The sequence below is a fragment of the Pongo pygmaeus genome, chromosome 4 (genome assembly GCF_028885625.2).
Source record: "Pongo pygmaeus isolate AG05252 chromosome 4, NHGRI_mPonPyg2-v2.0_pri, whole genome shotgun sequence".
Taxonomy (NCBI): domain Eukaryota; kingdom Metazoa; phylum Chordata; class Mammalia; order Primates; family Hominidae; genus Pongo; species Pongo pygmaeus.
Window position 1 is genome coordinate 72370566 of NC_072377.2, and position 15136 is coordinate 72385701.

Consider the following 15136-nt stretch of genomic DNA (forward strand, 5'->3'; position numbering starts at 1 on the left):
CAGCCCTGGGGAACTAGTCACTTCTAGGTGCCCTGAAAATGGGGATGGGAAGAGGTCAAAGTTAGTTTAGGGCAAAATCCTTAGAATAGGCCAGGATCAGGTAGAGTGCTTAGGAAATCTCAACTTAGTGTCTTATTGGGCATGGCCTCATGGACCGCGTGTCCTGCACAGGGAGCTGACAGCTTTGCAGACTTCACATCCACACTAGAAAACTGAGTCTTTTCATAGAATCTAAGTTCAAGACAAGACTCCAGGCATATTATCTTTTAACATTGTTCTATGTGGACTGGAGAAAACCCCTTCTTAAAGGGCATGTGTTGCCGGGTGTGGTGGCTCACGCCTGTAAGCACTTTGGGAGGCTGAGGCGGGTGGATTACTTGCAGTCAGGAGTTCGAGACCAGCCTGCCCAACATGGTGAAACCCCGTCCCTACTAAAAATACAAAAAATTAGTTGGGTGTGGTGGCGAATGCCTGTAATCCCAGCTACTTGGGAGGCTGAGGCAGGAGAATCGCTTGAACCTGAGAGGCAGAGGTTGCAGTAAGCCAAGATCGCACCACTGCACTCCAGCCTGGGCGACAAGAGTGAAACTCTGTCTAAAAAAAAAAAGGGGGGGGGGGGCTTGTATCAACAGGTGGGCAGTAGACAGAATTCAAGTCAGTAAAAAGGACCTGGCATTTTTTGTATGTAGAAGGGGAGGTAATAGTGAAGGATTTGACCCTTTCTTAAATACTTATTTCTTCCTAAGCTTGCATTTCAGTAGGATGACAAGCTTGTTTTTCAGTTTCATTTACCTTATAAAACCAATGGCTAACAATGTCATGCTGATTAAATGAATGAAAGTTCTGAACCACAAAGCTTGTCCATTGTTGTATAGGCTTAGTTGTTATGCAATAGAAAATCTTGCTGAATATCTGTATATTGACCTAGACCAGCTATAGTCTTAAGAATTTCCAATAATCTCAGTTCTCTCTTTGTTCTGCAGTTGAGTTTTACTGCAGTCACAACTATAGTTTCTGCCCATATAATTATTTTCTAGGAAAATGTCAGTAGTTTTGACAATTTTAATTCTTGTGTTTACCGACTGCTCTACCTTCTGAAGCATATGTAACCAAATCAAGTCAAACAGGTTAGAAGACAAGTCACACTTCAGTGTCATATCTACTCTTATCTTCATGAGTGTGGGAATGTACCATTCACTTTCACTCACTATATTAATTCATTCTGGCTCCTCATGTACTTAATCTATTTTTATTTTTTCAGTTTGGATACAACCCAAATCCTCTCAAGCCTTTTAAATGCAAAAAAAATAAATTTAAAGTATATGTAGTTAAAAATACTCATGTCTTTACTCATTCCTTTGAGAATTTCTGTAGAGGCTTTCTCAAAATGCAGAGTGGAGGCAGTCATAACATCTGATGCCTGCAGATTGGGGTATCTGTCATTTAATCAAGAGAAGAAATAAACATTTTATGTCATTGATTTATCCATTTTAGTTGCTATCATCTTTGTAGGTTATGCCCCAATACATGGGCTTTTCTAGAAAAACTATAGAGAATATGAGAGTTGGGAGGTATTGGAGTCCTCAGGTCTTCAAACCACCTACACGTTGTGTTCTACTCACTGTGTCTCCTTCAAGTTATCTCTGCTCAAACAGCTCTCAGAAAATCCACTCTTGTGTCAGCTCTTTCATCTTTGGATCCAAACACTCTTTCACATAGTTCTCATAGATTCACATAGTTGTATTCAACTACTGCTTGTTCCCTAAATTTTTTCTTCTCTACTTTCCACACAGAGTTCTTCAACCCATAACTTGTATAGCACAAGTTCATGTCCACCTTGATTACTCTTCTCCGTGCAGCTTATAATATGTAATTGTCCCTCTTGATCTTGGATACCTGCAAGTGAGCACAAAAAGTTATTCTCTGGGCTTGCTTTTGAGGAGGGGACATGGGACTCAAAGGGAATTCCCCTTGAGTTTGATTGTGACATTTCTTAGAGCCATGTAAAGACCTGAGGAATGTTAGCACTGATATCTTTCCAGCTACATGATATAGATACAAATAAGTCAGTAAGAGAAAGTCTTTAGAATTTACCATCTTCATGGGATTCTCAAAAATTCAGTATTCTTTGAGAATACAGATCTACTAGTACTAATAGTTTCAGTGCATCTTAAGAGAAATAAGAGATACTTGGGCTTCTGAAGTATCCATTCAAAAAGGATTTGCTAATATTAAATGCCTGTATAAACTGAGGGGCTGTCAGGTTCTGAAAATATGAAAATCAGCAAAATGTGACTTTAGCCTTGAGGAACTCAGACTAATAGGAAAGACAGCAGTAAACAGTCAATTATACACAGTGTGATCAGCAGCCTGGTTGAAGACTTTAGAGAGTAGAAAGAAGCACATGCGGGGTGTCCTCTGCTCCAGTCTTATGTCTGTCAGCATAGTATTCTTTCAGCTTCTGTATACTGCCTACATTTATGTGCAGTGTGTGTGTAGACATTGCATGAAAGGGCTTATGTATGCCATCTCCTCTTCATTTATGTATATTAGCCTCTTACAGGTTGGTCCTATTATAGACCCCATATTGCAGTTGGGGAAAATGGGAAGAGATTTAAGGTCATAGTAAGTGTTGTATCCAGAATTCAGACCCAAAATTTTTGCTCTAAACCAGTGCTCTGTATCACCCCTCTCAGAGAAGCCTTTATCTGGAGCAATGGTTCCCAACCAGGGGTGATTTTACCTCCCAAGGGACATTTGACAATGTCCTCAGACATTTTTAATTGTCAGCACTGGCATCTAGTAGGTTGAGGTCAGCAATGCTGCTAAACATCCTCCAATGTACAAGAAAGCTCCTCAGACAGAGAATTATCCAGCCTATGTCAACAGTGCTGAGGTCTAGAAACTGCTCCAGAGCACAGGGACTGTCTTTCGTGTCAACCTTCAAAACATCTTTTGCAATACTTAGAAACATTTTTTAAAAGAAGAGCATGGGGCAAAAATGCTGGACCAAGCTCATTAATATCTATTGAAGTGTGTTTTGTCATTTAATGTCCCTGAATGTTTGGGATAAAGTCCCAAATGTAAAATTGAGAAAATAATGCCTTCTTTGTCTACCTCTGTGGGTTGCAAGGATCTGTGGAGGCTCTGTAAGAATGTGAGGAGATAATGCATATGAAAGCCTTGGACACGAAACATCATCCAAAACTCTTGGAGTCCTTGGTGTGAAAATATTAATGTGGGCCACAAGAATTAGATAAAGAAGATCCCACAGCAGGCTTCTTTTTGTTTACCCCGCCTACCTTGTCAGCTTACACTCCCTCTTCCTTCTCTTTTTCCTCCCATTTTTGTAAGCGAGTTTGTTCCTGGTATTTACTGCATGGACTAAGCCATTTTTAGATGTATTTTTTGCTGAATATATACTTTTTTGATTTAGTATTTCTTGCCATATTATACCAGACTTAAGGCAGCTAATTTAAATTATATTTTTTCTTTATGTATTTTATACAAACATTCATGGATAGGGTGAGATATTTAAATACCATGCCTTTCTTCAAAATGAATAACAAGAACATTCAGCCCCCTTCATTCTGCCCTTTCAAGGTCTAACGTACTTGAAGGGGCAATACTTGTAGCATTTGCCTCATAAATGCCAGGTAGTGTCTTTCTACGTCGGGGCTCACCATTACCTAGATCTGTAGTTGCCGGCCATGAAGCCAAACAGGTGTGCACCGTGGTCATTGATGGAACAGATGTAAACTCATAAATTTAGTTTACTGAGGTTTTCGGTGTGTGTGGCTTCCCGTCCGCGTGCTTTTCCTATACAACCAGCGGCGTCCTGGCGGAGGAGTCACTGTGGACTTCCCCAGAGCGTTGTCACTGCCATCCCTCCCGCGGTGAATCACAGGTCGGCCTCAGGTGCGCGCAGCACACACCCGGAGCAGCCGCGGGTTTATTTATTTATTTCCGGGACGGATCCATTCCGGGCTCCGGGGAGGGGGAGCGGCGGCCCAGGCTGCGGGGCTGTCCCGGCACCGGCTGGGGTCGCGCCGCGGCCGCCTGCTCCCTTTCCCGTGAGCCCCCGCTCCCCAGGCGCGGCCGGGGCTGGTGGGGGGGTGGGGGTTGCGGGAAAGCTGGGGGCGCGGCCACCAAGCTGTCCAAGGACAAGGCCCTGCCGTCTCCTCCCAGCCGGACCCTGGAAGGGTCCACAAAGGTGTCAGGTTCAAGTCCTCCAATAGGCCCATTTTTTAAAAGTGCTTTCAAGTTTCCGCTTTTTTCAGGAGGGGAGGGCAAGAGCAGCTTTTTCTATTCAAATTCTTTTCCTTGTATGTAGATACCAAAAGGAAACTCGGCACTGGGCATGTTCGGATGTGAATGGTTTTGCTGATAAGCAACAGCCTCCGGAACCAAAGCCTCAAAATAGTCGTCTCCCCCGCCCCCCGCAGAAGCGGCGAATGGTATCTGCCAAACAGATGACAAAGTACCTCGGACTGAATCCCACAGACAGCGTTTTGAGCAGAACGCACGGCTCAACTCTTGTAATTACTGTTTATAGCTGGCCGAGCCTGACTAGGAGAGGGCAGACCCGAGAGGAAATCAGTTTCCCGGACCTTTGAGAGGAGGCTGTGTGTTAATTAAAGGCTAGGACGGGACGAGTACTTCTCAGACATGCTCCAAGTTGTTCTTGAGATCACAGTTCCCATCACGTTTTCTCTGGAGGGAGTGAGTAGATAATTGGGATTTTTTTTTTATTTTTGGCCTTGTCTTTCTTCCTTTTTTTTTTCTTTTTCTTTTACCTCTCCCCATTTTAGTCATATGGCCTTGAACCCACAGTGAATTGAAGAGAGAAAGAAATGGATATGTCTGACCCCAATTTTTGGACTGTGCTCTCAAACTTTACTTTGCCTCATTTGAGGAGTGGGAACAGGCTTCGGCGAACACAAAGGTAAAAACGCGGGGATCTCTGCCTGGAGAGGGAATGCTTTCACTTCCCAGGGGCCCACAGGCGGAGCTGCCTGAGCCCCTCAGGAGCTGGGGTTTTGTGTATTGGGTGACACTTTGAAAAGTTAATGCCCCGCTAGGGGAGGGGGTACTGTTTCAGGTATTTCTTCGTCCCTGTGGTTTCCTGGGTAACCCTGATAAATATGCTTCTCATAGGTTTTCTCCTTTTGAAATGTGGATAATAAGACATTTCCTTGTGAGAGGTGGGGAGAGAAAAAGGGAAAGAGGAGGAGGTACTTTGTCTAAGTCTGTCCCTTTGATATGATTATGTTTATCCACTTCATTCACCCAATCATTGAGGCTTCTGGTACTTTTTGTTGAGCCCTTCAGATGTTCCTCTCTATTAAATATTTGACCTTTATAAGATGCAGATGTATGATGCAAGGAGAGCCCAGGTTAGCTATTTCATACTATCTGTGGAGAGGCAGATCTACATAACTTTGTCATTTTGATTTTTCAGTGGTTTGCTGGCATTTATTACTAATACAGGACTGGCCTTTTCATTTTGTAACGTATATTTGACAGAAAAGATGGGGAAAGAAAAAGAATTTTAAAGTCAAGATGAAGCTCATGCCACAAGTGACAGGCAGTTCCAAGAGTTTGCTGACACTTGTGTTGAGAGACTATGATTTTAAAGGAGGCATATCTCGCCACATTTGTGTCCAGCACAGAAAAGTAAGGTTGTTGTACTTTTAGAGGGGCACACCTTCTGAGTTGTGTTAATACTGATTCTTTGTTTTCCTTCAAAACTTGCCTTGCATGTACATGTGAACATGCATGAGAGCAACTTTGCAGTCAGATAAACAGGATGCAGGCTATCAGATTTGGAGCTTCACAATCTCTATGCTTCAGTGTTCAAAGAACCCAAGAAAATGGTTCGTTCTTTTTGGTTATACCTGTAACTTTTTGTAGTATAAATGTGGATATGTGATACTTTAGAAAACTTAGTTTTTCCTTTTGAAGTTTTTCATGGTGTTTCTTACATTTCAGAAACATCCTGGAATACTCACATACACTGTTTATATACACGGGTGCACACACAAATCACATGTGCACCTGTGTGTGTGAGAGAGACATCTGGCAGGTTTCAAAGTCATATTTGCTTTTTGATGCAGTTTGAAGTGTTGATACCACTAAACTATGTTGGATTCTGAAGTTGTACCTTTTAAATAATGTGACTATGTTTTTCTCGTTCTGCCATATATGGTCAGAGACCCTCTCTTGTAGTATTGCCCATTTTGTAGTATTGCTCATCAAGTTGTGTCAACCGTGCACCAAACCTCCAAGACAACTAATAAAGTTGAAGAGAGATACATGCCACACATGAACGAGGCCACTGCTCAACATGGTGATAATTCGTATAATTTCTTACCATTTCAGCTTGACAGAATCCCTTAAATATTTCTGAGTTGTGTAGTCCTGGCTGCGGTACAGCCTCTACTCTTACCTGGAACCAGTTCTTAGAGAAGTCTGTTCTGGCATCGTAAGTGTGTGTCTGAACCTGTAGAGCAGTTGGAGCCTTTCTTCTTCCTACCTACCTGTTGATAGTATTATTGGAGAGAGTCAGATGCAGGAGGATTCTCAGGCTGCTCTGAGCCTGGCTTTAGGGCAGTACCTGTCCAGCCTGAACACTCCAATTCAGACAGCTCACACTGACAGAGAGCCTAGGTTCTAAGGAAACCTGAATTCTTCCCAGTAAAATGGGAGAGCATTGGGTGGGCAGTTTCCACCCCAAGTCATGAACTCGTATCTTCAATTTGGCAAAATAGAGAGGGAAGGGGATTTTCTTCTCCCCCTTTTAAGAGTAAAAGTTATGACAGCCTGTTTGTTGCTGGAGATTTTCAGGTGTTGCAGTTTGGAAATAAACATCCCAAAGATCATCTCTACATCCATCGAGTCATTGTCTGTCTCAAAGGGCTAGCATTGCTTTATATTTATCATGTAGATTCAGAAGGCTAGGTGTCCTCATCTCCAGGGCAGTGTATATGGCTATTGCATCCTGTTATTATACAGTGATCAATTCTGGCTCCGTGTCCTTCCCTAAGGACATGAAACATGTGCTTACATTGTGACTTCCGCTTTTGGGATGCCCCTTAACTGTTCTAAATCCTGTTTCCTTTTCCAAGTCTAACCCTGTACCTTACCTGGCTGAGTAGTTTGTCTCCTTTCCAAAGGACCTTTCTGTTCGCAAGTTGTTCTGTTTTGCCATCCTCGATAAGGGTGTCCCCAGTGTCCAGGTGAGGACGCCTTGCTGTCATCATCAGTCAGATATGCCTTAACCCTTGAGATATCTCTCATTCCCAAACTAGTTCCTTTCCTGCACACTTGCTGACTTGTGTGACAGATTGTTCATTTTGAATATTTTATCCCAGCTATTTGTTCTGATTAACATTGTAATCTGGAGGACTTTATCTTAGCTTTTTCTTTAATATCAGCTTCTTGCATCTATCAAAGTAAAATTCAGCTTTGAGCCTATAAATGAGCATCTTAGAACTCATAAGGATAGAATGTTTGTCACACTTAAACGAGAGCTTGAATGGTTTCAGACTCTTACCTTAAACCTTTATTATGGTAGAAATTGTCATCATGGAAACTTTTGGTTTGCTACATTACGTTTGCCTTATAGTTCAATGTGATGCTGGTTTGTTAGTTTGTACTCTCAGAGAAAAATATTGAAGGTTTTTCTTACAGCCTACAACCCTACTTGTGCCTCTAACTCTTGGGGTTCCTGGGGAAAGAAGCCTACAGACATACTCTCAGGCCTAGGTTCTGAAAGATGACATAGTACTGATGAACTGAAAGACTCTGTCCCTTGTGCTACGTCCCAAGGACAGTACATTATGCCCTTCATTCTTTTTCGTCTTGACCATGGCAGACATGAGATTGTTGGGATGCACACTGGCTTTTGTCTACTGTTTTGCTGTATAGCTTACATGTTCCATTGGAAATACTTCCTTCTATATAAATGGCTTTGTCCTCCTCTCCCTTCCCCTCATTTCCTCAAGGTAGTCTCAGTACAGCCATTCACCTGCTGCTTTGAGGGACAGAAACCTAGGCATAAATGAAGAGACTTTTTATACCAAAACTTGTTGCTTTAGACTGAAGTAATGATTGCATGTTTCAGAGATTTTCAGTTTCATAGGTCTGTGGCTATTCCATTCATTGAGGATCCTCTCACAACTCAGAATGGAAATTAGTTGGCCTGCATTCATGTCACTGCTTATGTTTATAGTATCTTTTCTTTGCCCATTGGATTAAAAACTTTTGGGGGAAATGAATCATGCTTCTCTTTTAATTATATCTGTTCTCTGTCACACCTTAGGGAAAGGGCTACAATTGATTTCTAAATGTTGCTGCTAAGTTTTGAGTTGGGCCTTTAGTTTTGCTGAAGTGCAGTCTTGAGAATCCAGAAGATGCTTGTGTTTTAACCTTAATGTTTAGAAATCTGTCGTGTTTTCATTTTGCTTAATGATAATCTCTCAACCTTGATGACGCCTAAATCAGTAAAACCATTATCCATGCCGATGGGTAGTTTGTGACTCAGTTCATCACTTTGAGCAAATTTCCAAATGTATTTTTCTGAGAACCAAAAAAGAAGTTTTTGGAGTTTTTATTTTGGTAGTTGTTTTTTGCAGAATTCACATTACTCAGTAATTGCTATGAACAGCAGGTACCTTCAGGGATCTTAAACTAAATCCTGTAGCTGTCAAGATGTATTGAATTTTTTATGCATTCGGCATCTTCCCTTCAGATACACCTGTAGTGTTTGATGAGTTTTTCCTTTGTTTTGCTCATGAATGTATATCATGACTATGAGAACTATAGAGAATCCTCTTCCCTCTTGCCCTGGTATTCCAGGTGTTGGTAAACCTGTACTCACCCCTTTTACCCAAATCCCAATTAACTCCACATTTATTAAGCACCTATTGTGTACCTGGGCACTGTGACCCAATTTTGAAAGCCGTAGGGATGCTTTCAATGAAGACAAGTAAATGAATCATTGCAAACCAGGACAATCAAGAAGTATTTACAAGGTACATATAAGCCATAGGAGCGGTCAGTGGGTAAGAGAGAATTTGGTCTCAGGGAGCCAGAAGAGACACCACATAGAAAAGGTTTTGAAAGATATTTGGTGTTGACGAAAGTGAAGAACAGAGCCTTTCCAAGGGGCAGGAGAAATGGTGTGTACAAAGGCCTGGTGACCTTGGCAACACAGAGTTCCAGGAACTAGACATGGCTTAGTATTGCTGAAGCAGAGAGTTGGAAGGGGCAGTACTGCACAGTGGTTAAGAGGTTCGTTCTGAGCCCATTTACCTGGGTTAACATCTTGACTGTATGAGATTGGTTATGTTAACTTTGGACTTCACTTGCTCCGTCTATAAAATAGGGATAAGTATTTATCTTATAGGATTGTTGTGAGGATTAAAATGCATTCATATGTGTAAAACGCTTAATGAAATGACTGGCATATAAAAATTCTCAATAAATTTTAGCTGTTAATATTACTGCTGTCATTACAAACGAAGATGAGTAGTGGGTGGTGAAGCTGCGGAGGAGAGCTGAGGCACTTGGCATATGAGGGAGTTTGGTTTTGATCCTGTGCTGGGGAGACATGTCTAGCCACACTGGGGTTTAGGTCTGGGAGTGGGGGTGAGACCTGGAAGCCAGTTAATAAGTTCTGGGGGTAGTCTATTGAAAAGATTTTGTAGGGCTAGATAAAGAATGAAGTGAGATTGTGCCTTTGAGAGATATGAAGGATATGACATTGATAGAAGTTGATGATCCATTGACTCTGAGAGAAGAAGAAATAGTCCATGATGGCCCTGGGGTTTTTGACTCCAGGAACCAGGGAGAGGGAGGAACCACCTGTACTTATGAGAGTGAGGCGGGGAAAACACAAGAACCTATATTATACTTGCCCCTTTTTTCCCCTAAAGCTCAGTTATTCACATTTATTGAAGATCTATTGTGCACTGAATACCACGGGATATTTATTCCTTCATTCAGCCAATATCCCAACCCTGTATCCCATGCTGGTCAAGGGACACAGTGATAAACGAGATAGACGAGTACTTAGGCCTCACCAGTAAACAAGTATCCAACTAAGTCAATTGCCAATGTGGTCAGTATTCCAGTGGCTGTAAGCAAGAGCCGAGATGAGAACATAACCCTGTGCGGTGATGATGGGAGTTACTTCAGATAATGTGGTCAGGGAAGGTCTTTCGAGAAGGTAATATTTAAAGGAGCCCTCAAGGATGAGAAAGAGCCTTCATGGGAGGAGTTTGGGGACAGGCATCTGGGAATATCAAAGGCACTGAGACTGGAAAGAAAGAGCCCCCTAGGCAGGCAGCTGAGTACATAAATCCAGAGCGCTCATGCAGGCTGTGCCAAAATAATAAACACGGGACTCACTATTAAGACCATCTGAGAAATACATCCGATTAATACATGGGAGAATTAAAGATACCCCGCTTAAGGAGTGGGCAGAAATGCAGCGAGGTACGGGAAAGGAGACTTAGTCGGAAAAAGTCCCCTAAGAAGGGCGGGGACCAGGAGGGTGCTGTCCTGGAAATCCCAGGAGGAAAATGGTCAACACCCCCAGCACTCCACAGAGAGTTGAAGTGAAGGTGTGTGTTGCAGCTGGCAACTGGTAACTCATGGATGACTTGAGCATGAACAGGTGCCCCAGGGTGGGGGTGTCATAACCCAGAAAAGAGTGAAGCAAGGACTTGGAGAACAGGGGTGGTGGCCACTCTCTGTGGGCAGCTAAATACAGCAGCAGCACAGCTATGATGTCCTTGCCTCTGCACATTCGTGGCTGGCCCGTCAGCCCTCCTCCCTGAATCATATCCCCTTACTCACTGTTGCTCACTTTGTTGTCTGCTTCATTGCCCAAATTGGCAATGAGTTTCCTTTTCACCTCCCTCTGGAAGCTCAAATTTCTTCCATAGCCTTATGACTGTTCCTTTGTGACATGTTTAGGTTTGGAGTTTCTCTTACTGTTACTGTAAAGCCCTGACCGAGCGTCTCTGGCTCCCACACACCACCTCTTGCTGTCCTCCTGAGGCCCTGGTACCCCAGCCCCTCCCCTGCAGCCTAGTCTGCAGGAGACTGAAGCCTGGCCCCACTTGTTGCTCCTCTCCTCCTCTCCACGCCTGACCTGCAGGCTCTGCCCCTCCCTGAGTCCCTGAGCCCATTTCCTCCCACTCCTTGCTTTGCCCAGGCCTGTTTTGTAGTTGCTTCCTTTCATCCTTGTACTTTCTTTATGCTCTTGACTGTGTCTTCTGCAGGCAGGATAGGCTTACAAATCATGCAGGGCTCGCCCCTTCAGTCCTTATCTCATTTCTAGTTAGCTCTCACGTTGCTAATATTCCATGACGCCATCCAGCAACCTGGGCTGCCCTTGCTCCTGACTGCCCCTCCCCCAGCCTGGTCAGGAATACCCCTAGAGCAGAGGAGAAAACTGAGCTCCAAGCCCAGAGCTTCCAGCAGCTGAGTGGCTCCTGTTGAGAGCCTGGCTGTCCCAACTGTGGCAGCATTCTGCAGATTCTGGGCATCTAAGGCTTACCAGATACAAAGGATGGAAGCAGAAATATGCACAGTTCAAAAATGTTGCTTTTAGCTTCTAGTGTGAAACTTACAATAGGAGATCACAGACTGTTTTGCCCCTGGAATATGTAGGTCTTTTGTGAGACAAGGGGGAGGGAGGAAGGGAGGAAAGAGTGAGAGAGAAGGGAGAGAGAAATGTGTGAGAGTGCAAAAAGTAGACTTCAAAAGAAATTCATTAAAAATAAAACATAAGAATTATGGAGCATATGCTGCATGGGGAGGCATGGTCTATTCACTGCTATCGTGTGTGTGAGAGAGAGAGTGTGTTTCTGTGTGTGTCTTCACTCAAGGCAGTGGTGGGAGTAGTGTATTGATAAGTGCACAGTGATGGGTAGAACATTATATTCTTTAATGGTTTTGCTTGCTTCTCTTTACACATCTATCCTGTTATCAGAAGCTCAAGTAATACCTTTAAACAGGAATTGTAAGCTTCAAGATAGAGACCATTTGCCTTCTGGGTTAAAGATTGACAGGTGTTGGGGTCAAGGAATCATTTGAATTCCTGTGTGGAGATGGCCCATAGAAGAGGAAGCTTGGAATAGGACTCAATCTGAATAATTTGGGAAAGTCCTTCTTCTTTTGGTTGAAATGGAAGTAGCTGGTGTCTCACAGAGATGGAAACTGGAGGCCCTGGACCCCAGCCTCACCCTCCATACACACCCATCTCTAGTGTGAGTAAGCATGTTATATTAATCTGAGCTGTCTTCACTACCTGTAACTAGTCATTTGGGAGTGACATCATGGTAACTGAGTAATCCTTTTGAAACTTAAATAGTAGAGCCAAGATATTAAAATGGTCCTGGGGTTACCTAGATGAAAGTAGATACAAAATGTGCATAAAATTGTCTACTAAAAGTAGAGTCAGTCTCTATCAGTAGGAACTTGGTTTTTGTGATAATGTGGTACATTTTGTAACTAGATAGATCTCAAAAGTTCATACATTTGTTAATACTTGTAGTTCTGGTACTCTCCTTATTTCCAGGCAGATAGAAGAAAAGAAAAGAAAAAAATTCCACTAGGAACTTGGTTGTAAATTCTGAAAATGTTGACCTTAAACCTTATTAATAGAATAAAAGGACCTGTGGGAATTTTAGCTACATTAATGTCTATTGGACATGCCTCTTTGAGAAGGTAATTATACTAATATCACAACTGACATATCATGGTTTTATTTTAAAGAAAAAAGACCATAGCAGAGAATTTAGGCTTTGATCAGTACTTGAAGGTAAAATAGATTGGTAAGAAGAATAGGCAGTCATTAATGTATATCTGTTATCTGAAGCACCCCATTGCTTACTTTATTATAGAATATTGGGAATTTTTACATTCTGCTTTGTGATCCTACATTTATCAGTGACTGATTTTGTCAAGAGTTTGGGTTCTCTTAGCAAACTGTAATTGCAGGCACTAGTACAAGCAAAATGCAGTTCTTGACATCTGGTAGGCCAACCACCATTTTTATTCTGAAGTTCTTGAATAAGCTTTTAGCTGTTCAAAGTAAGTACCAGCACCCTGTGCCCCTGGAAAGTTTCTAACCTGACATGGAAGTTCGAGTGGCAGTATCTTTTAGAGGTAGTATATTGGGTTCTGAATGAATCACCTAGGTGGAGGGAATGAGAAACTGAAAATGTGAAATTTGCTGAGGTCTCTTAGGGTCATAGAATTAGAAGGGGAAGAAAGCTGATGGATTTACCAGGCCCATTTTGCCACATGAGTATTTGTTGAAGCTATCAAACAAAACAAAAGCTGTAAAGAAGTATGCTTTATTCTATCTAATTTTAAATGTTACAGTGTATGTTTATGTCTCACGCTTTACTGGGTTTCTTCCTTAAGAGTCATTATTGGAATATTATCCAGTCATTGACAAATTTCTCAGCTATGAAATCTGTAGAAAATCACTGGATCCATAGCTTACATAAAAATCACTTATGCCCCTTTCATATTAATGTTTTCTAAGATGCAATATGATGGATATATTTAAATTGGGAATTATAATAATTAAATGTTTTACTTTTATAGATGTATGAAGGGGTTGAGGGAAAAAATTATGTTTGGCATGGGAAAAACTGCCAGCTGAATAAAGCACTCGAGGAAATATGGTAAATGAAGCCTTTGTTACTGTAAAACAATAGCCATTAAGTGGCTATTATGTAATGTTATTTCTTACGTCTGATTTGAGTGGCTTGTTGATCTTGGAACTTGAGATATAATTCCTGTAAAAATATTACTTTCACTTGGCTAATCTCAAGACTTTTGATACAAAAATCAAAGACTTTTCCAAATAGATTACCTAGATCAGGAACTAAGTACTGGAGCTACTGAAGCTATGTCAGATTTTTTTTTTCCATGTAAGGACTGATTTTATCTACTTACTATTCCGTATCCTAGTACCCATCCAGATAAACACAAGTAATTTGCTAACCCAAAAACTGGTTTATTGTAAAATTAACCTAGGCTTGCTCAACCACTGCAAAGGGCAGGCATGTGGCAAAACAATTGATAGGCACATCAGCTGCCTTGGCAAGTTGAATGGATGATTGTGAGTTCGCATTTCCATAGTAGGTCCCTAAGCAGAAGGATTTCTCATCTTTGATGTCAAATGGCCTTAGTGACCAGTGGAGCTAAACAGATGTGGGATAATTTGGGTGCTTTAGGTAGTAGTTCTTGTTATGGATTCTGCAAAATAAGCCTCTAAGCATATGAATCATAATTTCCTATATGTTTTAGGATTTGATGTCTGGGGTTACGTATTTGAACCGTGGAATAAAAGTTGCCGTATTTTTACTGTGTGGCCTGTAAAACTTATATGTAGCATTCTTTCTCAGAAGATGCCTTCTCTCCTGTGAAGTTCAGGCAGGTTAGCCTTTGAAATCAAGGATTTTTAAAGTGAAAAATCAATAGTGGTTTTCTTAACATTGGAATCCAGGCTTAAGATCGGAGACCTGCTCTCTTCAGTCCAGTTCTTAGATCTTACTGCTTTTAATGCTATTTTACCAGCATAGCCATGGCCAAAATGCCATTTTAGCAGGTAGACTTCATTTTTCTATAACATTGTGATTATGTATTATTTGATGGCTTCTTATAGAGGCTGTTTAATCAAGAGCAATTGTGATTTTTCTTACCTTTTGAGATTTAACCTTACAGTTAGTCTACCTTCTCACATCAGATCTAGGGTGATTTGGAGGTCAAAGGGAACAGATACTGAACTGGTTAGATATTAATATGATACAACTTTTTTATGCCATTTCTAGGACATAGAAACATTCCATGGAATGGGTCCCAGGTTGGAAATCCATGAGGGAAAAGGGTTCTGACTCTTGGCACTGATAAACATATTCAGAAAGATTGTATTCCAGCCAGAGTAAATATATATGCCCTTTATACTTTTTTTCAGTTAGCAGAAGTTACTTCTAAACACTTATTTTGGCATTAAGGAAGCTCGTCATGACCTATTGTTCCAGAAAGATTATAGTCCTCATTTTAAGCCAGTTCTTTAGTTCCCATGTAAGTAGCATGCCCAGCCTGG

General features: G+C 41.7%; 1 protein-coding gene across 12 annotated transcripts in view; it reads left to right on the forward strand.

Annotated features, from left to right (window-relative positions):
• Window positions 1-15136, forward strand: part of MAST4 (microtubule associated serine/threonine kinase family member 4) — a 569183-nt gene that overhangs the window by 399890 nt on the left and 154157 nt on the right. The window contains exons 1-2 of one of the 12 annotated variants that reach the window (XM_054487551.2): window positions 4297-4722; window positions 4834-4945. The exons of 10 other annotated variants lie outside the window; for them this stretch is intronic. In XM_054487551.2, coding sequence (XP_054343526.1) covers window positions 4854-4945 — 92 coding nt within the window. In that variant the 5' untranslated portion in view covers window positions 4297-4722; window positions 4834-4853. Of the gene's footprint in view, window positions 1-4296; window positions 4723-4833; window positions 4946-15136 lie in introns of those variants that run through there. One more of the 12 variants, XM_063664868.1, reaches the window with a different exon arrangement.